Source organism: Anas platyrhynchos, chromosome 4 (assembly GCF_047663525.1).
Source record: "Anas platyrhynchos isolate ZD024472 breed Pekin duck chromosome 4, IASCAAS_PekinDuck_T2T, whole genome shotgun sequence".
Taxonomy (NCBI): Eukaryota; Metazoa; Chordata; class Aves; order Anseriformes; family Anatidae; genus Anas; species Anas platyrhynchos.
In genome coordinates, this window is record NC_092590.1 from 48,020,531 (window position 1) to 48,043,921 (window position 23,391).

Genomic DNA, 23,391 nt, shown 5'->3' on the forward strand with positions numbered 1-23,391 from the left:
CCTCCTCCTTCCTCCCAGTGCTGGTGGAGGATCCAGCTGACTGCATTCAGCACCTTGCTGTCTTGCAGTCGGATTGGCATGGAAAGGAGGAGATGTTCCCAGCGTGCAGGTAGGTTTCCAGCAGTATGAAAATTGGGGAGTTTCGGAAACGATCAGCTTCTTTAAATACCTATCCCGAATTATCATCCACGTGAAAAGAGCTCTGTATGGCTTGATTGGTAATTTGTTTGTCCTGGTCTTACTTGTCATGTTTTGGTGAGTAGTCCTACTGAGGTGTAAATATGTTTAATTAGCAATGGACATTAGAAGACTAGTAATCAGAGAGAGAAAGTGTTGTAGTAATCAGCAAATATTAGGGAAAGAGATGACCTGAAAAATTTGCATCCTACCTCAGAAGTCAGAGCAACTGAATGCAGAGCTCACCGATCAGTCTAGCTCCTATCCAGCGGTACCAAAGGGTGGAGCTTTGGAGGAGAATTCTTCCACGTTAAGAAACTCCGAATGTGTACAAATACTTTCAGAATGGAAAAACCTGGGACGCAGAGTTTGAAGTGTGTGCTTTTAGTGTTTTGGCCTCAGTCAGCGGTACGGTAACGTTCAAGGACAAACGAAGCCTTCAGGAAGCAGAGCACATACCCTGCTTCAGTCTGTGCTTGTGGTCCCCAACAGCAATTAGAGAACAAAGCTGCCCACACCTGGGGGAGGGTGCGGGTTATTTTCACAGCAGTAAGCAGCAGTTGCATGAGCAGTGTATGCCCTGAGGTCGTATTTCTGCGCTGTGACTACTCCAAGAATGCAACCAGCAGGGTTTACACACTGGTGGCTGGGAGTGAGGGCTGTGAGCGCTCGTACTTTCAGTTTCTCTCGGTTAAATAGCTTGTAGGATTTGGTCTGTCTTGGGGGTGCTGGGAAATGGATGGATTTGGTGCTTCGGTCGTGGGCTTCCTGGGGCCTCCGGTACTTAGAGGTGTGCATTCTTTCCCCTTCCGTCTAATTTCCTCCCTTTGAAGTGGGGATCAGGCTTCCATTGAAAACAGTTGTCCAGATACATGACACACAAACATCTGACTTCGTTTGAGGGTACATGAAAGGCTTTTATTACTTTCCTTTACCGTTTCTGCCTCGTAATATCATCCTAAATCACACTGCGGAATGAAATTGCAGTAGTTGCCTCCTTGACCCCCCTTGCGTTGTAGTAAGCTTAGTGCTTTACGTACAGGATCTTTCAGGGCCTCGCTGAGATTCCGGCTGTGTTGTCCTCCATGTGTCTGGACAAGGGCTGCCTCATCTGCCTCCAATTTAGCAGAGCTGGAATGCCGGAAACGGGTTTTCTTTCCCGAAGAAAAGTAACTGCAAGTGTGTTGCGAGTGAAAGCACTGATCTGGAGCTGTTCCTCTATGTACAGCGGAGAGGGTTTCCAAGGTTCAGCTGCTTTTATCTACTGATGCCGGTAGATGGTACGGCTCTGCTACAATGCAAAATCACAAACGGCGAATGAATTAATTTCATTTTTTGTTTCGCTGAAGCACGTGGCGAATTTCAACATCTTGAGGTGAACTTCTCTAAAAGGAATTGTAGAATTTCAGAAGTGAGTTGGTACTCACAATGGAAGCATCGGTGTGGTTTTGTGTGTGTTTCCTCCGGATTCCTTTGCCAGCTCATTGCCAGGAAAGCTGAATGCCATCAACAAAGTAAGTCTGACATCTGTCAGCTTGATCGTTTCTCGTTCTGTCAAATCGGAACATTTTATGCATAAAGTTATTTCTGATTCTTTGGAAACTTTCTGGGTTTCTGATGGTTTTGTTAGGGAAACGTAACGGCAAAGAATCTTGCTGTTTCCTCTTACAGTGTTGAAGCAGTGCTGGTGATTTTAGGTCCTGTAAAAGACCTGTAGAAATAATGAAAACAGAAATGTGGAGAAAAAACAAAGCTTTTCAAGAGCTAATGCAGAAAAGAAAACTCAAGTCACAAGACAGAATAACGAGGGCATCTGGTCTGCCAACTCCCAAGTACTAACTTCTTTTTTCTAGAAGATAAGCTGAAAAATCTTGGGGAAGCCTGCATCTGCTCTGAATAAACTTGGTTCTTAAATTTAAGTAAGTGATGAATTAAGCTGGTCTAAACAAGTCAACTTTTATGAGTAAAATCACCTCCTATAGGGTTGCAATTGAGATATTTTGCCTTCTAACTTGGAAGAACAGCTGTATGCAAAGATAATAAAATATTCAGGGGAGAGAAGTGGTGGCTAACAATCTGATATCAGTGAAACTATGTTGCTTGTAGTAGGTAAGGTTTTCGTCACTGCAATTTCTTAATGAAATATAGGAAGACGCATTCCAGACACCCAGTACTTAAATAAAAACCATGGCTAGTCTGGAGCATTTAGGACTGCCTGGAATGGCTTCAGACCTGTTTTTTTGGTGTCCACGTGTGCACAATCAGTGTGCCTGCCTGCTGCCTTCTCTGTTCTCTCTCGAATCATTAGCTTATCAAGGTCAAGTGGCTGCAGAGTAGAAGTGCATGCTGTTAGGGTTGCACATGCAGGGAGAAGTCAAGTATGAAGTTCTTAAAAGAATGGATTAATCTAAGTACCTTACACTGGCTTTCCTGTGATCTCTTCTAGAGGTTGGCTGTAAGTAGGATTCCATGGGAAACGTTGTGTGTAGGGAATGGGTTTAAAATAGCGAAAGTCACAGCTGAAGCTTTTCCCCAGCTCTGCTGCACTGGGCTTGCGTATGGAATAACCTGTGGTGCTGATGACTGCATTTCTCGTGCACTTAGCAGTCCCCTCACATAATTCATACTTTCCAGAAAGCACTGTGTTTTACAAAAATAAATCTTCTCTCTGTGTGTTTAGGCAAGTAAGGGAGCTGTCTGAATTTGCAAGGCACTGATTTAAACTTCTGTTGTAATAATAAAACACGTTGCTTTTGAAACGCAGGGTTGTGTTGCTGCAGGTGATAGATAATGTAAAGGTTACAAGTGTGAAAATATGATCTTCTGAAAATGAATATTTTTTTGAAATGACAATTGTGACACTTGCTGTAGATGACGGAGGGAAAAACTATATATTCTATGAAAGGAACATGATTTAGTCCTATTTTTCTTCAACGGTGACCACTGAAGAGATGGGGAAGGGTAGACAGTGACTGAGGGCAGCTGAAAATCCAGGAGCACGCAGGGACCTCAGCCAGCAGCCGTGCTGGAGCCCTTGGCACAGCCAAAGGAGTGCATCTGGGCAGCGATCCTTGTCCTCAGGCCACATGCTCTTGGCAAGTTGTGAACTGGGGTCTGCGATTAGCTTGTACCCATCTGTAATGTCCATGGGAGAGAGCTTGCTTTCCCCCCTCCTGTCATTTACTGCTTCCAGTGTCAGGCTGGAAACTGCAATGAGCTTTATTCAGTCATGATCAAGGATGTGATTTGCAAGCATGGGGAACAAGTGTGTTAGCCAGCTGAGCAAAGCAGGAGCTCACTTATGCCATTGCATTAAGATCAGTGACTGAGTTGCATACAATTCTGAGCATAGCGATGCATTACTGTGCTAGCCGGCGCCTTTCGGCAGCTCCCCAAGAACCTGAATCCCTTCTGGAGGCCATACATGAGCTGAACGTGCTCATCTGCCCCGTGTTTAAGTGATGGAGGATATAATGTTCTTTTTACTTTCTCTTTTGGTTGAACAATGCTGGAGAAAGGTGTTTACATTTTTTTTTGCTAGATTTCAGGATGGCAGTGTGCAGCTAGGCTTGGCATCCTGCACGCTTCACAGGCAGTGTGTGTAGTCGCCAGAGACACGTGTGAACACAAAAAGATGAACGCACCTTCTCTAAAAGCCTTTGGCTATGGGATATGGGGACAGAGCCTGAAGCCTGTGGGTGTGATACGGCAGAGATGCATCTTTGGCTTCAGTAGTTCTTTAGGCAGCGGTTGGAAGAGGAGATGCTGCCATCCCGGCACAGGTTGACCTTACAAAGGAGAAGGACCGTGTGAATTTGGACAGTTCCTACATGAGAATGACTTAGAGAGCCCAGGGTGTGGGAGTCAGAGGCTGGCTGAGGAAGGTGGAGACAGTATTAGCGTGGAGCTTGAGTGAAAAGGGCCGTGAAGCAGTAGTGCTTAGTTAGCAGTATTGCAGCGTCACTTATCTTCTGCTGAAACAGCTGAGGTTGTACAACAGACTCAGAACTGCTTTCTGCAATATGTAGGAGGGATTTTAGACTCCAATTCTAATTTTCTAATTTCTCATACAAACTTGGTTTTAAAGTAACCGAAATGTGAATTCTGTAAGTACGAATTAATGCTTTCCTGGGCAGAAGTTGGAAATAGCAACTACAAAATAATGGAGCTTGTTTTGTGTTGGCTCTCTCAGTGGAAAGACACACATCTGCTTTCAGAAACGTTGGCTGCATTGTCTCCAGTTCTGTAGCATGGAAACTTGTCAGCATGGTTCATGTTTTCAAGTGACAGAGGCAATTACCTTTTACATAAAACATTTCTGAAAAGCTCTAGAACTGGCCTGATTTCTGCTCAGAAGTCTATTGGAAATTGAGGTCCTGCTGGGGTTGGCCTGCAGAGGGGACACAAATGTTTGTTCCGCTTCGGAGACGAGCAGGAATGGAAGGAGATGCGCCCCCGAGCGTGCCAAGCCTGACCCTTTGGTTCTGACCTGCCTGAATTTATAGTCCTGAGACCAAGCCAAGGAGCTGCCTGACTCACCACTGGCATACAGCACACGCCTGCCTCTTCACCACCAGCGTGGCTCCCACAGAGGCCCCCAGGAGAAGATTGCTGCTGCTCTGAACCCGGGTATGCAGGGAGCGATGTCCAACTGGGTCTGCAGCCACAGCAGCACAGCCCCAGCCACAAGCCTTTTTTGCAGGACCTGTGTGCTCCTTCGTTTTAGAAGAACTTTTTCCTCTCCCCCATCTTTCTTCATGTGTTCTTATCTTGCATGAATTGGGTTCCATGTTGACTCATCCTCTGTTTTGTTTCCTTTTTTTTTTTTTTTTTAAGGAGCACATGGGTTAAAAACACGGAGGGAGCAGTTAATTGCAGCAGCTTTGGGTGAAGGCTTTTGCTGCTGTTGACAAACTAAAAATTTTTTTTCCCACCTGCCTGCATACTTAGTGAATGTAATTTATAACATCTGAATTCTCTTGGTCAATTCTGCAAGGAACACCTAACGCCTCAGCTGTGCTGAGAATAGGAGGATGGCATGGACAGTCCCATTGTGTTGGTTTTCCTAAAAGAGCATGCAGCCTAGTCACTGTCAGAGCTGGTGACATCCTCACTTGATGCTTTTGGTCATCAGTCTTTCAGAACGAGGAGTAGTGCCAGAAATTATTTTTATACTTTGAGGAATGATTTGCTGAGATCATGCTTGGACCCAACTCTTGATCAATTCTTTTCTAAGCTAGTCCTGTAAGTGCTCAAGTGTTCACCAGTGACATATGGGAATTAAGTTGTTTTTAAGCTGTCCTTGTGATCACTTTCTCCATGTGAAGTATGAAGTTGTAAACAGGATTTGGGGTTTTCCAGTTTCAGCTGCTCTGGGCAGCGTAGCCCATTGGTTGGGAGCAACATCTGGGAGCTGGAGTGGCTTTTTGCTGTTCCAGATGCAGCCTTTGACTCGCTCCCTGACCTTTTCGCTGCTCAGCACTGGCACTTGAGGCTTGCCAGCCCTTCTGCATTTCTTTGTCCATCTTGCATCACTTGACCCTTCAGCTACCAGAGGCTCTTCTCCGTCTTGTCTCTTGTTCTGTGCGCTTCTCCAGGAAAAACCTGAGGACGTGATGTGTGCATAGCCGGTTTCCTGGCCTTCTACAGGTGGGGTCCTTCTTGACTCAGAAGTAGGCAGCTGGATTAGGAAGTGGTGAGACTGAAGCATCACTTGGAGCTGTCCGAAGAGTCTGTAATGGACAAGGGCTCTTAGCTGTGCCTCCTGCTACCACAACTGTAATGTAGGGACAAAAAAGCATCTACCTGAAGATTGCTGTTTGCCTTTAAACAACAAAAATTTAGCCTATGACAGGTGCCCAAAATACAGCGTGACCACATGATGCTGTAGTCACAGAAGTGCTGCAGTTGCTTTGCTTTATGTAGCAGGACTTGACAGGTCCTGGGGATGCTCAGGAAGACATCAGGTTACCCAGCTGTGCTTTCTACCAGGGAAAACGAGCATCTGGCACACTTGGGTTTCCTACACGCCAGTTTGGGCAGAAGGTTATCCTGAATACATTGAGGAAAAAGGTTTTTGAAGGTGTTTTTTTCCAGGGTCATTCCGAAGGGATTTTCAAAAATTTGAAAAATCCTCTGGTGCCCTTTTATTTGTGTCGGGCTGCAGGAGGGCGGGTTTGGGCTGGTGCTTGGGCAGCTTGGTGCTGCGACCTGGTTCGGACCAGGCTGAGCATGGGCTTCAAGGGAGCTGCTGCGGCGCGTGAGGGGTGGAGAAGGCTCGCTGGAAGTGAAAGCTGATGCAGCTTTGCGTGCTGGAAGTGTGCCAGCTGGGCCATGAGAAACTCGAGGGGGAATAAAATCACACAGCAAGAGCGGGCTTCCGTGCCAAACATCTCGGTGCAGTCCGGGGTTTGCGTTGCGACTGGATTTGTCGTGCTGTAATAACTTTCTCTGAGGATTTCCTGGCAAAGGGCTGGGACTTGGAGGAGCTGCCCAGTCCTGTGTTTCCCCGTGTCCATACGACAGCAGGACATCTTGCCTGCAGCCAGCCCAGAGAGTGAATGGACCGCGCAGGATTTGTCCAGCTCTGCTCGTTCCCGATGCTGGAGGCCGGCCACGTCAGCGGAGCTAGCTTTGGCAGGAGGCACGAGTTGTGTTTCCCATTCAGAAGATGGGTTTGAGGAATACGCTCCTTTAGTGCTAGCAAACGTAGTGGCTTTCTGCCTGGTCTCATAGGGGCGAGAGGACTCGCAGCGTGCTGATGTAATTCCGCACGTGCTCGTGTGTTATTTACATGCTGTTTGCACCTCGCTGTTCCCTGCAGCACTGCCAGCACCCTGATATTTCTGCAGTTTGTTTTTATGATCTTGGTGTTGAAGCAGCTGTAAAAACAAGTAGTGAAAGTGAGCCAGCTGCTGGAATTTCTGATTCAGTCTGGTTTGTTGTAGGCAGACTCTGAAAGCAAAGGAGTGGTGGAAAACAACAACAACAAAAAAATGGGTTTTGGGATTTTCTGCAGGTGCCTAGCAAGGAGCAGGGGGTGGCCCGTGGAACAGAGCAGGCGTGCTGGGCGCAAAGGCGCCAATATCTTTTGCCAAAGTCACAACAGAAAGCTTGTGTCTAGATATTCCTAGTCAGAAACATCTCCTGCTTACAGGGGCTGGGTTTATTTTGTTCTTTTCCCACCCGGATGTGTAGAAACAACAAATGTCTTTAGGCAGCCAGCCTGGCCAGGCACTAGCAGCTGTGCAGGTTCCTGGCCGGGCAAGGATGGCTGCTGGTGGTTGTCCAGGAGAAGAAAGAGGTCGTCTTTCAGGCACTCAGACACTGAAATTTCACCCTTCATTTTGCACGCTGGTGCTTTTGTGGTTCTGGTTGCATTTTATTCTGTTTAAGTATATGCAATTTGGCACACTCGGGTCTCAGTTGGGCTTGTATTTCAACTGAGAATATCACAATGTGCAACTGAGAAAATCTTGATTTTTTTGAGCTCTAAACTTGGTAAGGTATCAGGAAAAGCCTTCTGACCACCAAGATTTAGCATGTGACTACACGGCTGTATGTAAAATATCTGTCTAGAATGTCTGTGACTGTCCAGATAAGGTAACAAGCATAGCTTTAACAAGTCAAAAAGCCACTTGAAAATTTGTCAGTTCAATTCCAGCCTTCAGCACTGGTTTGGACACATCTCACACCCTGAGTTGATGCACTAACGTTTTGTATGATTGGCAAAATGGCTATAAAGAGGCATAGCTGGATGGACCAATTTCAGGGTTGGTTATGCAGCTGTTTTTTATATTTACTGTCCACAATACCAGTGGCAATAGTTAAAAAATAAAATAAAAACAGAAGCCTTATTATTTGGTGTGCTAAAGCCTGTCAGGGAATATCAAAAGGGTTGTCTGGCAGTGGGAAACATCCTGCCTTCCTTGGTATGAAGACGTTCATTCCTCCTCAGTGCCTGTAATCCAGCAGCACTCAGTGTGAAAAATAGCTGCTGTCTTCCTCTGCCTGTGGAGATATCATACACTGTAGTTGAAGCAATTTTTGCCTCTTCCCTGCTTTTAAACAACTCATTTTGCTGTTACTGCTGTCTCTTATAGGTGAGCAGTGCTCACACAGCTGATGGGTGCTTGTATGCGAGTAGGCAGTCAGACGGTCAATGCCTTGCTAGCACTCTCTGGTAGTCGGGGCATGTTCATTTCTCAGCTGTGTTGAAAGGAACAGCTTTGTGCTGGGCTCACGATCTGATTCTTTTTCCTTCTCCCCTTCCTTTCTCATCAGGAGAGTTGCCCAGGCCCAGCATGGACGAACACACTGGCCCTGCGGAGAGTCCCCCTCCGAGCCACGGGCGGCACAGTGCCTTTAAGTGTGGGTGGCTGCGGAAGCAAGGAGGCTTTGTCAAGACCTGGCACACGCGCTGGTTTGTTCTCAAGGGGGACCAGCTGTACTATTTCAAAGACGAAGATGAAACCAAGCCGTTGGTAAGTGAAAGGAGGAGATGGGATGGGAGGTGAGGGAGAGAACTAAGTTCATACGAGCAGATTTGTCTCACATTTCAAGAAACCTCTCCATCTCTGTCACAGACTCAATACAACTTGAGATTTTGTTGGCAGTGACCACAGAACGGGATCAGGCCTTGGCAATTAACATGGTTCTCCAACCACACTTGCTTCTAAAGCTTCTTTTTCCAGGTCAAGTTTTCCCATCGCAGCATTTTTCAGGGAGCATAGTCCAAATGAAGTTCAAGTAGTAAAAATCGGTCCGATGCGCTCACTTGAATCAGATGAATACACTATTTTAAAGGTACTGCTTATTTTTCTGCTGTTTAAAATCTTGGAGTACCACTGCTTTGTGCCTTCCTGGATAGGAAATCCCCTAAGAGTGCAGCCTGAATACATTGCCATCTGTAGCATGGAATAGACTTGTGTCTGCTGCCTGCTTCTCTGGCGGTAATTTACTGCTCCTTAATGTTCATCTACTTTGCTATTTATTTAGCTTTTTTACAGGCATGCTTTAGGGCTGTCTGTCTCTAGAGTGCCATAAGAACAGAGTAAATAACTCTTGCCTCTCAGCCTAGGGCAGGTCTGAGCCACTGTGATAATAAGCTGAGAGACCTTGTGCTAGCACCTGCAGGAGTACGGTAGTCCTAGCTGTTAATCATCTCGTGATGTTGGAAAATGCTCTGAGAATTACATCTGTGCAGATACTCAAACATATAATCGCATGCATACTACTGATGCCTACTAAATTTTTGATGGTATGTGTTTATGGGGATTTAGCGATGAGTTCAGAGATGTCAGACCTGCCTAAGCCGGCGTCCTGCATGGCACAGGCTGTGACAATTCATCAAGCTTTGCAGTCTGCATTAAGGTGCATGTGCTAAGAAAACCATTCGGTCTTCAGGTAATTGTTCCCAGAGAAGGTTCTTGTACAAGCAGCTTTCAGAGCACATTTCACATGGCAGCCTTGGTAGCTGTTGACCCTTAAAAATATGCCAGGCTGTATAGGTTGATTAAATAACCCATGGCAAATTTATGCTTTACACATTAGTATCAACAATTCATGAATATCCAATAAGTAATAATTTCTGGGGAATCAATGTATCGTTCACTATAGTTATTTTGGTAATGAAGAGTTTGAAAAGCAGACATCAAAATAAAAGCGTTTATGAGCCAGAGGCTGGAATTCAGGAAATACAGCTCTTTTTTATAGCACTTGACATTTGGCAATACGTTCAGATGCATTTGAGGATTTTGTCACTTACTGTGTCAAAAAGCACGGACCACTGTACAGCACTAGGAACCCCAAATTATTTCCATCTCTCTGCCATTGACCACTGGGATGACCTCAGAAGATGCTATTAACCTTGCTGCTTCCTTTTGTGAAATGGAGGTGGTTATTCCAATCTTTGGATTGCTTTGATAAGTTTGGTAGCAGTTGATTAAATAGCTAATAGTTTGCTTGAGTCTTCCACTTTAATCTGAAGTAGTTTATAAAGACATGTACAGATGAGAAGGTTTAAAGAAAAAACAAGTGCTACCAGCAGCATAATTTAAAATATTCTGCTAGGCTTGGAAGATGAATGAATGCCAACCCAAATGTGGGTCAGTCAAATGGTACATGTGTATCGCTGAAATATGTCCCAGGTTGGATGCCAGGTACAGAAGGGTGTTTTTCTCATTAACTACGTGTAAGGATCTGCTGCATTTACTTTGACAAGAAAATCGATGTGACCTTGTAGGAACCCTGGTGTTCTTGCACTGAAGAACTAAAGCCAAGAAGTCAACTGACAGCATGAATTTCCAGTGTGTGAGGAGGTCATTAGGAGATGGAGAGCAGCATTTTGCCATTATTTTATTGGCAGCGTACTGTGGCATCTGTGTTTAGGACAAATACCTGCTTCTTCACTACTGGATTGCACAGTCTGCATATAGTACAGACACGCATTTAGACGGTAATGGGATTAATGGGATGGAAGACATTCAAAAGGTGATTTTTTTCCCCCCCCCAGGTCAGATTGTAGTTTGTATTTTGCTTTTTTTTTTGTTTGTTTATTTGGTTCTGCTTGGAAGCAGGCAAAGAAGTATGGGTCGTGGTCCTGGGGAATGCTCTATTTCGTGTGTGCATTTGTAGAAGATGGAAGAATGTGGGTAGGAGTGGACAGGGCAAGCCACTGAGTTTATCTGCATAGCCCTGATGTGAATTTGGGAAATGCAGGTTCCAGTTTGTGGTGTGAATTCAGTGAATGCCTGAGAACCAGTGTGCTTTACATTTTGGGCTTGGGTTCTGTCCAGTCCACACCAAAAATTACACCGTGACATTTGTATGTGTGGAAGTGAAGGAGATGCGAATGAAACTGAATCTCAGAGAAATAGGATTGCCTGTCAGATTTTAATCTAGGAGTGACCGTATGTTGTGTTAAGGGGTGTAGCCAATTAACCGTTATAGGTCGGGTCGGATTCAGGGTGCTGAACTACCAAGGTCAAGGATTCACCAACAACGTAGCATGCCCTCACTCTAGCTGTGTTCAGTGAGAACTATCACAGCTAGGAGCAATGCAGTTAAGTGCAATTTATTACCACAACAGGTACACACAGGTTCTTTGGACTGCCAGCAATAATTTACTGTCTGCAAAAGCAAGCTAGCATGCATGAAATACACAGATACGTAGCCTGGCTATTAACATGTTAAAAGGCACAAAGACTCCGTAGAGATTTCTAAGTTTCTGCTGAGATGCCCAGAATAACCAAGTATTCAAATCTTAAACTATGGCATCTCATTGGGGGGGAGAGAGGCTCAGCCCATCGACTGATCCCAGAAGTCAGAAGGTATCCCTCATAACGGTATCTTCCCTAACATCCCCTTTCTCTTAAGCCAATTTATATTGTTTTCTATCTTTTAGGTGGAGCTTGAGTGACTCTAGTCAGGCATATCTTGGTTATGATTGCTGAAAAGTTTTCTTGCTTTCGTTTAAAGGTATTTAAAAATAAGTTCAGAGTGCGAGCTCAGTGAGGGGTGGTCACACCTTGAAGGCGGGTAGCTTTTGGGATGGAGCTTTGTTTTGGTATTGTAATGATATTAGAATAAGCAAAAGTTCACTAGAGTACAGCATTTTGTCAAAAATATGGCAGGCTGTTGGCTCAGGGTAGCCAATGTGCAGCTTATCAGTCTCGGTGTGCACAAGAACAATTGAGTCCCAGATTCTGGTCGCAGAGTCTAGCTGTGGTGTCTCCACTCTGCCCTTTTCTCTGTCCTGTTCCTTAGAGCCAGCACACCAGGTTCCCCCTGTGTGATAGCATCTAAGGTCAGAAGCCTAGGGAACATTTAGGTAGTTCAGCTACACTCCACCCTGAAAGCCTCTTCAATGCTGTACATTTTCTTTAAAATGTGAATATTAGTTTAATTTTCCTTGGTACTTCAGGCAGTAACTCCACGCTGTATGATGGGAGTAAAGAAAATAAATAATATCTGCTTATGTCGACACTATAACTAAATGGTTTCCACTTTGTGAAGCATGCTCATTTGCTGTCAGAAATATAAGCAGCTACAGCATGCTGTAGTGAATATATGTGTATGTCTCCTTGGTATCAGACTATTACATTTGAGTCATTAGCTGTCAGTGGGGAAAGGTCTCCGCCAACGTGTGTCAGCTGCCTGCAGGGGCACAGAGCTACTGAAGGAGAGCAGAGGGAAAAGAAGCAATACGTGCCTGTTATTCTTCTAGTCAAGGTCGGTGAATTTTCATTGATTCCTTATTATCATCAAACACAATCTTACCTTTGTAATATTTTATCAGTAAGAACAGCAGCTGTCTCATGCGCTGATATCCTTGCAGTGTCTCAGGGGATCTGGCAAGGATGGCAATTCCATTTAGCGGAGATGCAGGCAGGGATAGCAAATTGATCTAGGTACTTGCAGAAGACAAAGTGAAGAAGTGAGCAAGCCTGTAACATATGAAGAAATCTGACTTCTGATGATTCTGTGTAGTGTTTTCCCTCTTGGAGGTGGTTTGGGGTATTGTGTTGTGGGTTCTCTGCTGCCTCTGCTAGTCACTGTACTCCTGACAGCCCATTCTGCTTTAGGAAGCCAGTATTAAGCTGGATCTGAAGGTCACCTATCCAGCTCAAAATATGGGCAGCTGAGCAAATCACCGTTTAGCAGCCCCTCTTTCGCAGTACAGCTGTTGTTTATTGGCAGCTGATGAAAATGTCTGTCTTGCTTCCCCCTCTGCCCAGGCTTAACTTGGGTGGGTGGGTGAGCGGCAGGAGGGAACTTGCAGCTGCAATGGCTGTGGGGCAGCTCTGCTGTGAATGTTATGTATTGAGGTGTTACGTGCTGAGGACGTGAAGTTTGGGGATCAAAGCCAGGTAACCTGTCTGGATGGAGCAGCGCTGATGTGGGGCTGTAAATGAACCGGAACAGGCAAGTTCACCCACTCTCAACTGTTTTAGGCACCTGTTCAGTTGCCATTGTACAGTTGTAGCCCATGTGGTTTTACGGAATTGAATTTGAGGTGTGTAATGGGATCCCAAAGAACTGTGAACTTTGGCCTTCAGGAAATACTTTTGGTGTGTGCCTGAGAGTTGAGGTTGATCTGCTCTTTCAGTTGATAACCTATCCTGAACTTCCTGGTGTGCGGTTTTTATCCTCTAGGTTTTGGCTTAAGTAATGTGTAACAGCATTCATTTGCTCACAGGATCTGAGCCAGGCCTTGGCAAGGAACAGTAGATAGGAATGCTAAGGTGTAAACCTTAAACTTGGGATTTGAGTGTCTTTGGAAACTGAATAACTGTCTGCTGGAATCTTAAGCACAGGTAATCACCGTCTGTCTGTAAGGGGAAGACTGTCTCTGTACAAACAGAATATTTTAAAGTACTGCTTTCTGGCAAAATGTGCGTGCTTCATTTAATCCCATTTGTGTGGAGCAAAAAGAACCACCACGGGCAGCCAATTCCATTTATTGGCACTAATAGGATACAAGTGACAAAATTTTGTTACCTTTTTAATATAAAACAAAGCTTGGAATGAATGCGTTAATTAGACACTAGTGTGATAATTATCAGAATGGAAATGGAGTCTGTCAGTAGGGGAAACCTCTCAGTACGAGTACTGGATGTGATAAAAAATGGAACATGGTGCCTTTTTACAAGTTAAAAAGGAATGGATAATATTGCAGGGCAGGTAGGAAAACTTAATTGTATGTGAATGTTAGAACCGCATCACGAGAAATGGCTGTCTGTCCCCGTTACCTGGAGGATTTCTGGTAAGGACAATGAGAGTTTGATTTGCCTTGGCCCTCGTCTTTGGATATCCACAGGAACCAGCTTGCGTGTAAATACAGCACAGCAGCTGCTCTGCAGGTTGCTTGGGTGGCGAGAGCGGCTCCTCGCTCGCGTGCAGGGGAGGAGGATGTGCAGCACCCACCCTCTGCGAGCCTCGCTGCTTGGGTCTTGCTCAAAGACCTCTTGCCAACTGTGAAGGAAAAATTAATCAAGCAGTCATGCAGATGTCACAAGAAACCCGGGGTTTCGACAGAGCAAGCACGCTTCTTGGCAATTCCACCAGAAACTCAATGTGCAGAACTAAATTATATGGGATTTTCCTGAGATGACCGGTAATGCTCCCTGATTATGAAGGGGTTCGTCAGAAAGGCTTTCTAGTACTGAATACTGATTTGGGAGGGTTATGAATTCACAACTGTTAAAAAAAAAAAAAAAAAAAAAAAAGAAAATTCCCCGTCTTTCTCCTGTGCCCCCCTCAACAAAAGAAAACTAAAAGAAAAAAAGAAAGAAACAAAAAACACAACAGAACTGTAAAATACACTTGAACCTGTTCCCGTGGATGGAATGGAGTGGAAGGACACCGTGTTGGATGCTGGATGAAGATTTTAACAGAGCCAAATGCCCTGGTGTACTGCAAATACAGTCAGCTGCCAACAACTTCTCTAACAGTAACATGCTCCAGGGTGTTCCTGATCAAAGGCTGCCAGCTGGGCCTGCTGAATTTTGTCTAAAATACCAAGTAAAGAGCAAATAGCGACCCCATTTTTTGGATGTTTGAAGGGGACTTGTTTTAAGTGGCTTGCAGGCTTGCATACTTGCTGCTGGTGGAGTGCTTCTTCTGGGGCCGTGAGCACTGCAGGCCTCAGCAGAGCATGGGGCCAAGCTCCGTGCAGCTGCAGCCCGGTTGCTCTCACTCTCCTGTTGTTGTTCTGTCACCAGAGCATGAACTTGCCCTTATTTCCTTTCCCTGCATGGCTTTTGACTTCGCTCACTGCAGAGAGCTCACTCCTTTCAGCTCACTCCTTTCAGCTTTGCACGCGTCGTGCAAACTTGGCACATGTTTTGGGTTAGCTCCATGTCCCTGATGCTGTGATTTTTCTTGAAACACTTAGTGGAAGGAAGAGAAGCCTCTATGAGACATGTCTTTCTACTTAGGGCAAGTGCATTTTTTTCCTTTCTCATCATTCTTGGTCTTCATTCACTGAACATAAGGCCTCAAGTTTTAAATCAACTTGTTAACCCTCTGACTAAATGAGTTTCAGAGTAGACGAGGAGGGCTGCATCCTGTGGGATGCGAGTAGCAGGATCTCCTGTTCTCCTTGGCTTGTTTTCTGCCTGAGAAAACCAGGTAAAACCTGGCACGGCAGCAGGTGAAGCAATCCAAGGACTGGTCCCTTTCACGCAGCAAATGGCCATGGTGGCTGGTTGATGCTGAAAGTGAAGTGAAAGCCCCAAAACTGCTTGGGGCCTTTTTTTAATGAGTTTTCTGGGAATGGCTTCACAAGCGCATGAACGTAAGTGGGCTTGTGCAGCTCGGGCAGTGAAGTTTCAGGAATAAAGAGGTGGTTGTGGAGGGATAGGTCTTAGCCTGCACGTTCAGCAGAAAGTTCTGCCACTTCTAATGCTGTGCCTTGAAGCTTGGCGGTTGGCTGGTGCTGCGGGTTTCAGGGATTTACTTGTAGATACGCTTTTTTCACCACAGTGGTCTCAGTCAGGGCTATTAAAGGTATAATACGTTTTGTCAGTAGATACCCATGGGAATTTTGTACTAAAGAGTTCAGGGTGATAAGGCAAAGTATTTTGAAACCGTGGTGTTTCTGATGCCATCACTCTGTTGTTTGGGAAAGGTTTCTCAAATTCACAAGATTGAATTTCTGTCCTGGGCCTGAGGTGAATATCCACGAACTCATTCACTGAGGTGCTCAGCTGCGAGGTGATCAGATTCCAGCTTTAATCCCCTCTTCTGCTTCTTTCAGACCAAAAATGTGGGCCTGAGTTTTCAATAACTCTTGGTTTTGTTCTGTCCCTGTGGAAGAAAAAAGGTGTCTCGTCCAGCATTAAGTCCCAAAGGAACTACAGGAGTGCCACTGAAGGCTGCACAGAGTCACGGGTTGTGTGCCAGGTTCAGACAATTCTTGCTCAGTGGTTTGCCCCTGGCTGGTGCTGCTAGCAATTCACTTTTCCCTTGGAGATGGTTTGTAGGATTTAGTGCAGTGCAAGGAGTGTTCAGTCTTACTTCATCAGCTTGGCATGCAGCTGCTGCGTTAATGTCTGTCCCTGTAGTGGGGACATCTGCAAACCACAGCCTGTACCTGCAGCCATCCCTTCGACTCCCTGCATACCTCATTGCACAGGGCTTGCAGCTCTCCCTCCTCCCTTGGTTTCCGTGGATGTCTCAGGTGCAGCCTTTGTCCTTCCTGCGCGGAATAATGAGCAGCTGATCCCACGTGAGAGCCTACATGGCAGGCACTGCAGCCCCAGCTCCTCTCCCAGAGCCGTTTTGGGGAGAACATCTGTGTTTCCAACCTTCTCCGTCTTTGTTCAATCCAAACTGGGAAGTGAGTCTTCTGGTAAATATTTTTACAATAGAACAAAGCACAAACCCTCCTGGTGTCGGTGGAGAATGTTAGCACCACTGCCCATGTGTGCGTACAGAGCTGAAGCTACCATGTGTTGTGTAAACTCGGTATAATTGCACTCAGCCAGCAGCTGCTGCTAGACTGGAAAAATAGGCACTCTGATAAGTCATTGAGTAGCCAGCAGCTTAATTTCGGTTTTTGGTGGCCAGTGCATCTGGGTCTCCCCGACATTCACTGTACTGCCCCTGTCTCTTTGAGGGAGCGTGCAGCTTGGTGTAAAATCCTGCAAGCTGTGCTGCGAAGCCTGCCTGATCAGACTGCAGGATATTTGGTCAACTCCTAACTAGGAGCTGGTACAGTCAGCTTCCAATGTAGCACGTGCTGTTAAACCAATGTTCAAGGCGTGCTAAAGTTTAATTTGTGTTGTGTTATCTTACACAGACCATAGTTAAACATCCCTATTCAAAGAAATTCTGCGTGTGTGTTGTGGTTTAACCCGGCCGGCAGCTAGGCACCACACAGCCGGTCGCTCACCCTCCTCCCTCCCTCTCTGGGATGGGGGAGAGAAACAGGAAGATTAAGCCTGTGGGTTGAGATAAAGACAGTTTATTAAGACAGGAAGAAAAATAAAATAATGATAAAAGTACTGCTCCTAATAACGTGTACGAAACAAGTGATGCACAATGCAATTGCTCACCACCTGCTGACCAATGCCCAGCCTATCCCCAAGCAGCCGGCCCCCCACCCTGGCTAGCCACCCCTATATATTGTTCAGCATGACCCCATAAGGTATGGAATGGCAGTTTGGGTCAGCTGTCCTGGGTCTGTCCCCTCCCAGCTCCTGCTGCACCCCCAGCCTGCCCGTTGGCAGGACAGAGCGAGGAGCTGAAACATCCTTGGCTTGGTGTAAGCACTGCTCTGCAACAATTAAAACATCGGGGTGTTATCAGCACTCCTCTCATCCTAAGCCAAAACATAGCACCCTACCAGCTATTAGGAGCAAAATTAACTCTGTCCTAACTGAAACCAGGACAGTGTGCTTGCTGATTTCTCACCTACTGCTAAGGGACCTCTTCCATGCAGTTGCTGTAGTAACCAAGGAGTGATGATTTTTTAGCAGCATTTGTACAAGCCCATTGCTTTCAGCTCTGTTCAGCGGGGCTGTGTAAATGCTCTTCTCTGTGAACATGATGGAAAATGGCCTGGACCCTATGCAAGCTCAAAGGGTGAAAGCATGCTATGTAATACTGATGTCGTGGATGAAAGACCTTCCTGAACGTGGTTGTTATTAGGGCCTGTGGGTTGCCACATGTGCCCTGGCAAGCTGAGGCAGACCTCTGCAATCCCCTTGTACAGAACAAGTTCATGAGAGTGGCTGTCACAGGGGGGTTGGTGTTGGCAGCCTCACAACAGGGGCCAAGGGCTAAATGGTGATGGAAGCAGCTAAATTAACTTCCCCTGCTGGAGGGACATCCTCTTAAGCAGACTTAGCACAAAAGTTGGACTAACAAAAGCTCTCTCTGTTACTGCTAGGGCTGCTGAATAAAACCCATTACGCTCCTTCACTGTGCAACTACCCACAAAGAGCTCCTGCTCTGAGTAGCTGCAGTGTCTCCAAGAAAAAGCAAATGCTTTGAGCTCCTGAGCGGTGACCAGAAGCACAGAGGCAGTGGTGAGGACTTGCACAGCCCAGGCACGTGTTTCAGAGGCCTGTTTACACGAACTGAACACTACTGCAATGCAGGTGGTGGACAAATGGACATGAGGCTGTGATTTAAGCAGCAGGCTGATGCTTTAGGGCAAACTTGCTGGTCTCTGTTACTCTGACAAATGGCTGCTCCAGCCTAGCGACAGTACTTGGCACTTTAAGGATGTGGAACAATTAAAAACTTGCATGTCTGTGTCCTGTATCTGCTACAGTAAGCAGTCGTTTTGCTGGAATGAGCATAGGCACCCCCCAGCCCCTGTTCCCCACTTGGTCTTCAGTGAGGACTAATCCTTTTTTTTTCTCTTCCCTGTTTAGTTGGAGCTTTCGTATCCTAAAAATGCACATGGAAATAGCACAAGTGCTCTAGGAGAGTGCAAAAAAGTGAGTGAGCAGCCAGCAAAAACGTGGAAGTGTTTATCTGTATTGGAGCCCAGGGAGCGTGTGGGAGGCTTGCAGGTTTTTTCCTTTTCCTTGCCTGAAGTGCACTAAGTGATGCTGCACATCTGAAGAAAAGGGTTAATGTTTATGGGGAGAAAGGGTATTGTGGAAGAATTGGGGACTGCCATTGGTATTAAATTTACCATGTGCCACTTTGCTGCCAAGTGTAGAGGTGCCAGAGTTCCTCCCCAGGCCTACAAAGGATGGCTGTCGTGTTGGGTACCAGTGATAACTGCAACTCTGTCCAGCTTCTGCGAGCCAAAAGCATATTTAGCAAATGACTTACAGGTAAACTGAAAACTAGGTGGCTACTCAGTTCATTTTGATGAAATCTGTCCTTTCTAATACAGAACCAGTAACCATGGAGAGCCTGAGAGTGAGCCTCCCAGCTGTTCCTGATTGACGTGGTTTAGGGCAGTATGACCTCTTTGTCTTTAGTCTCCAGTCCAACATAAAAAACGAGTTTCCTGTGGGACAGAAGCTGTGCTACATAAACTTTTACAGAAGCGTAGAAGCTGTGCATTACGAAAATCTCCATTTCCACAGGGGGAAGGTTGCCTAAAGAAACATTTTGAGAAAGCGCTTCGTAAGAAACGCTGCCATAGTCGGTCGGTGTTAGTTGCAACTCCCATTGGTGATTTGGTGACAAGGATAAAGAGGAGATGGATCTGTGAGGCCTGCTGAGCTCAGGTGAGGTGTAAGGCAGCGCTGGGCAAGGAGAGGAGATGCAGCAAAGCAAAGCTCATTTGCTGTAACCTTCCTTGAGCTGTTCTTGGGGTCAGTCTCTCAAGGATCCAAAGTGCTGCATTTCTTTTAAGGGGAGAAATGGGCCGAATGGAGAAAACGGTGAATTTCCATATGATATCAGAGCTCTCGTGTCCCCAGGTATCTTGCCAGGAATGGAAGGCTACTCGGGGAGGAAGCTTAGCACGACGTGTGTAACAGCGGGCTCCCAAAGCAATGCCCCTTGCTCTGAGAATTCACGGATTAGTCTGGAAGGAGTCCAGCGTTAGATTTCATTCACAGCCTAGGTTGTAAAACATTTATGTTGTGTTTAACTAGCCTCAGATCAACAGAAGATCTTTTTCCTTTTGCTTCCTGGGGTTGATTGTTATTCCAGGTGTGTTTCTTAATTTTCTTTCTGTATTTATATAATGTCATTTATATAACCAGCACTATCTGGGAAAAGGAGGTACTAGCCACAGCTGAAAAATAAAGCATACAGAGCCTCTGTGTCAGCCTTTCTGATACACTGAAGTTTTTGGCTTACAATTTTCTGGCTGATTGCCTCATTTTTGAAGAGGTGAGGTGGAGGGAACAGGGAAAAATAAATCTTCGGTACTTTATAATGTGACAGTAAGAAGAAATGCTTACAATACATTTCTTCCCGCTGGCTCACACCAGAACGCAAGTCAAACCTACCATTTTACGAGCAACTAAGCTGTTCTCAGCCAGTTGCAGCCAGGGGCTCACGTACCTTGTGCTGCGGAGATGCAAGGGAGGAAACGGTGGGCTTTTTTTTCCCCTTAAAATAGTCTCCCAATTCTACTGAAGCACTTGCTTCAATCAGGAGAGTTAATGACCTTCTGGAGCAGACACCAGAGCTGTTGCTATGACCCAGCTTTTCGGGGGCTGTTCCTCACAAGGAGTGTGAGTGTGTTGGTGACTGTGAGGAGCGTCTTGCATCCCATTCCAAAAGCATGAGCATGGGCCAGTGTTTGTTTTAGTTGTGTAATAGCTGGCCCGGTAAACAGGGATTATTCTGATGTCCCTTTGCTGTACTGGGCAGAAGTATCCCATTAACTGAGTGAAGAAAACATCTACTGCTCTGAATTCTCAAATGGCTGGTCTAATGTCTAAATTGGGGCCTTTAACGTGGCGAATAAAGCTAATTAGCCGATGTAGCTGCCACAAAGCACAGAGCAGTACAATGAAGACACCCACTCTCGGCTGGTGTTGGCAGCGCAGCTGTGTTCTTCTAGTTTTGCAATAGGTTGACTTGAATGCCAAGTGAAGTAAGCATTTCTTACCAAGTGTTTAATTAGGCAGAATGAAGGTCTACTGGGTTGGCTTGTTGCTGCTTTTCACCATTTCCCAGAAGATGAGAGCACTCTCGCCATTACCTGGGTCCTGATGAAAATCCCAACGTCGTGTTAAATACCTGTGAGCTGCTGTTCTGGGAACACCAATGGAGCAGCTTGGCCCAACGTGAGCAGTGTGGGCCACACATGTCTCTCTCCTTGTCCTTTCCATTGCCGGGATCCTGCTCATTTTGCTGCCTCTGCGTGTGGCTGGGTGACAAGGGGTCTCTGTCAGCAGTCTGCAGTGTGCTACAGGGACATGGAAATGCAGGACTTGTGTCAAGACCAGCTTTTCTTCAAAAAGCTTGACTTCAGCATGCTGCTGCGTGGCTCCTCCTCATCCCATCGCACTGTGCTCCCCGAGAAGAGCAAGCAGGGAGGACTGGGAGAGGTTACATGTGGTGTGCAGAGCTGCACTGTCCTCCTGATGAGGGCCTTGAATGGGATGCTGCAGCAGCTGGGAGGCAAGTGCAAGCGTTAGACCTTGGGAGGGAAGGTGAAGTGGTCAGAGGGGCCCGAAGGAGAAATACTAGCGGTGGTGTGTAGGCTCCAAGACAGTAACCCGAGATGGAGAGAAGAGCATGTTAAATGAGCAGCTGGAGAACAGCACCAGGGCTTCACAGCAGGTGTGGGGAGGAAGAGCTGGACTTGCAGGACCAAAGGAGCTGGTAAGAAATCCATGAATCTGTTAACCACCATTCCTCGCATTCTCTGTTTTCTTCAGAGGATAATTATTTGCTGGCATTATTTTGCCTGGCTGAGCTTGTGAGACTCAGTGTACATCTGCAAATGGCATTAACTTCTCCGTTTGGCTTGTAGAGCTTTCTCATAAAAGCCTGTAGCCACTATTGTTTTTAAAACCCTAGGCAGTTCACAGTGGAGCTCAGGAGGATGTGCTCTGTGGATGGTTCAGGAACAAAGGGGCTTTTTTTACAGAATTCTCTTGAGCTCTCAGTGTGTAGACGCTTTTAAATTAGTGTTTGACAATAGGATAATAATGTTGAGTAAATGAGACGACAAAATGCCAAAAGATTTCTGAGACATTAGAACAATGCGTATGGTTCTCGCCCATCAGTGGTAAGGCCAGCAATGGAACAAATGGCTGCTGAAGAATGGAACCAGCTGAAGGGGGAAAAAACACAACTATTCTCCTATGAACTGTGTCCAGCAGGTCCCCAGTGTGTCGCAAACATCCAGGAAGAGCATAAAGGCTTTCCATGTAGGGTGGCTGCGAACAATAAATGCTATCCAGGAAAGAACTGCTGCACGTGATGGAGTTCACTACTGTGTGGGGAGCCAGCGAGAAGGTGGCTTGAGAGGTTTGTCTGTTAAGAGCTTAAAGAAAGCTGTGATCAGCAGCCTTGCGAGATGCTGAGCACATCAGGGTTCAGGGGAAGAGATGTCTGTAGGGACAAATGCTGGAAGGTGGCTGTCTTTTCTCACCTGACCCCAAAGGTGACGATGCTGTTAGCTTAGCGAGCAGAGCCTACGCTCTCCTGACAAGTGCCCTGCTGTATCAGAAGTGTCCAAGTGCTTGCAGATGGAAGTGGACAAAAAGCTTGGGTTTTTCTTTGCATCCAGCAACGCGTTGTCTGCACAACAAAGCCGCAGGTGCTGACAGCGCTGTGAATCAGAAGACAAACAGGGAAAAAGCCTGAGGAAGACTTGGGCTTACTGCTGCTCTGCGCACATGGCAAGCTGCAGCACAGCACAGCCTCAGAGGGGTTATAAATAAAACACTGAGCAGCTACAGGAAAAAATGGAGTGAGAGTGGAGCGAGGAGGACCACAGGCAATGAAATAGCCTGTGCTCAAGTGCACGCTTGAAAATTCAGAGGACTTTTTACGTGGGCGTCTGTTTTGCTTGCTTCCCAGCAGAAGGATGACCTGCCTGCCCAGCGGCCACCTGTGCCTAGGTCGCCTCCAGCAGCAGTCCCTGGCAAAGCACTCGTCCCGTGGAGCTTTGCCTGCCACCACTGTTGCAGGGACCTGGTAGCTGAAAGCCACTTGGGGTTGTGACCATCTCAGTGTTTCAGGAGGTAAACATATGTCTGTGCTTTCCCAGGGAGAGCAGATGTTCCATCACTTCACTAGCTCTAGGTACAGTTTCATTTCCTTGGTTTGTATTGCACCAGTTTTCCAACTGCATATAAATACCTTACTCATGTCTGCTGATACAGCTAAAATGTCATTTTTTCTGGGTGGTGGGGCCTTAAAAAAACAAAAAGGTATATTTTTCCTTTTAAGGCTATTTAGGTCATAGCAATGATAGTTGGGTTAGTGCGAAATGCCTTAAAACCAGTTATAAACGCAGATCCTGGCTTTTAGATATATTTCTTTTTTATTTATTTATTTTTATTTATTTTTAGAATCACTTTGTAACAGGCTGGTGAGCACTCCTGCAGTAGGCTGCTGGGCACAGAGCCTGGCGTTACGTGCCAGGCAGGGGCACTCGCAGCGCTGCCATGGGACTCGAGGTGGGCGGCTAGGCGAGTTTTCATTGGCACCAACACCCAGCAAGGTCTGAGAAGCGCCTTGCCTTTTTTATGATGCTGGGCAGCAGTAGCTGGGGGATGCAAAAACAGATCGTGTCATGGCTGAGGTCAGTCCCCAGGCAGCGGTGCA

General features: G+C 46.2%; 1 protein-coding gene across 7 annotated transcripts in view; it reads left to right on the forward strand.

The window, feature by feature from the left end:
• Window positions 1-23,391, forward strand: part of ARHGAP24 (Rho GTPase activating protein 24) — a 214,846-nt gene that overhangs the window by 62,410 nt on the left and 129,045 nt on the right. For 6 of the 7 annotated variants that reach the window (XM_072037524.1, XM_072037526.1, XM_072037528.1 and 3 more), the window contains exon 2: window positions 8,461-8,660. In XM_072037524.1, coding sequence (XP_071893625.1) covers window positions 8,461-8,660 — 200 coding nt within the window. Of the gene's footprint in view, window positions 1-8,460; window positions 8,661-23,391 lie in introns of those variants that run through there. The other variant, XM_072037529.1, reaches the window with a different exon arrangement.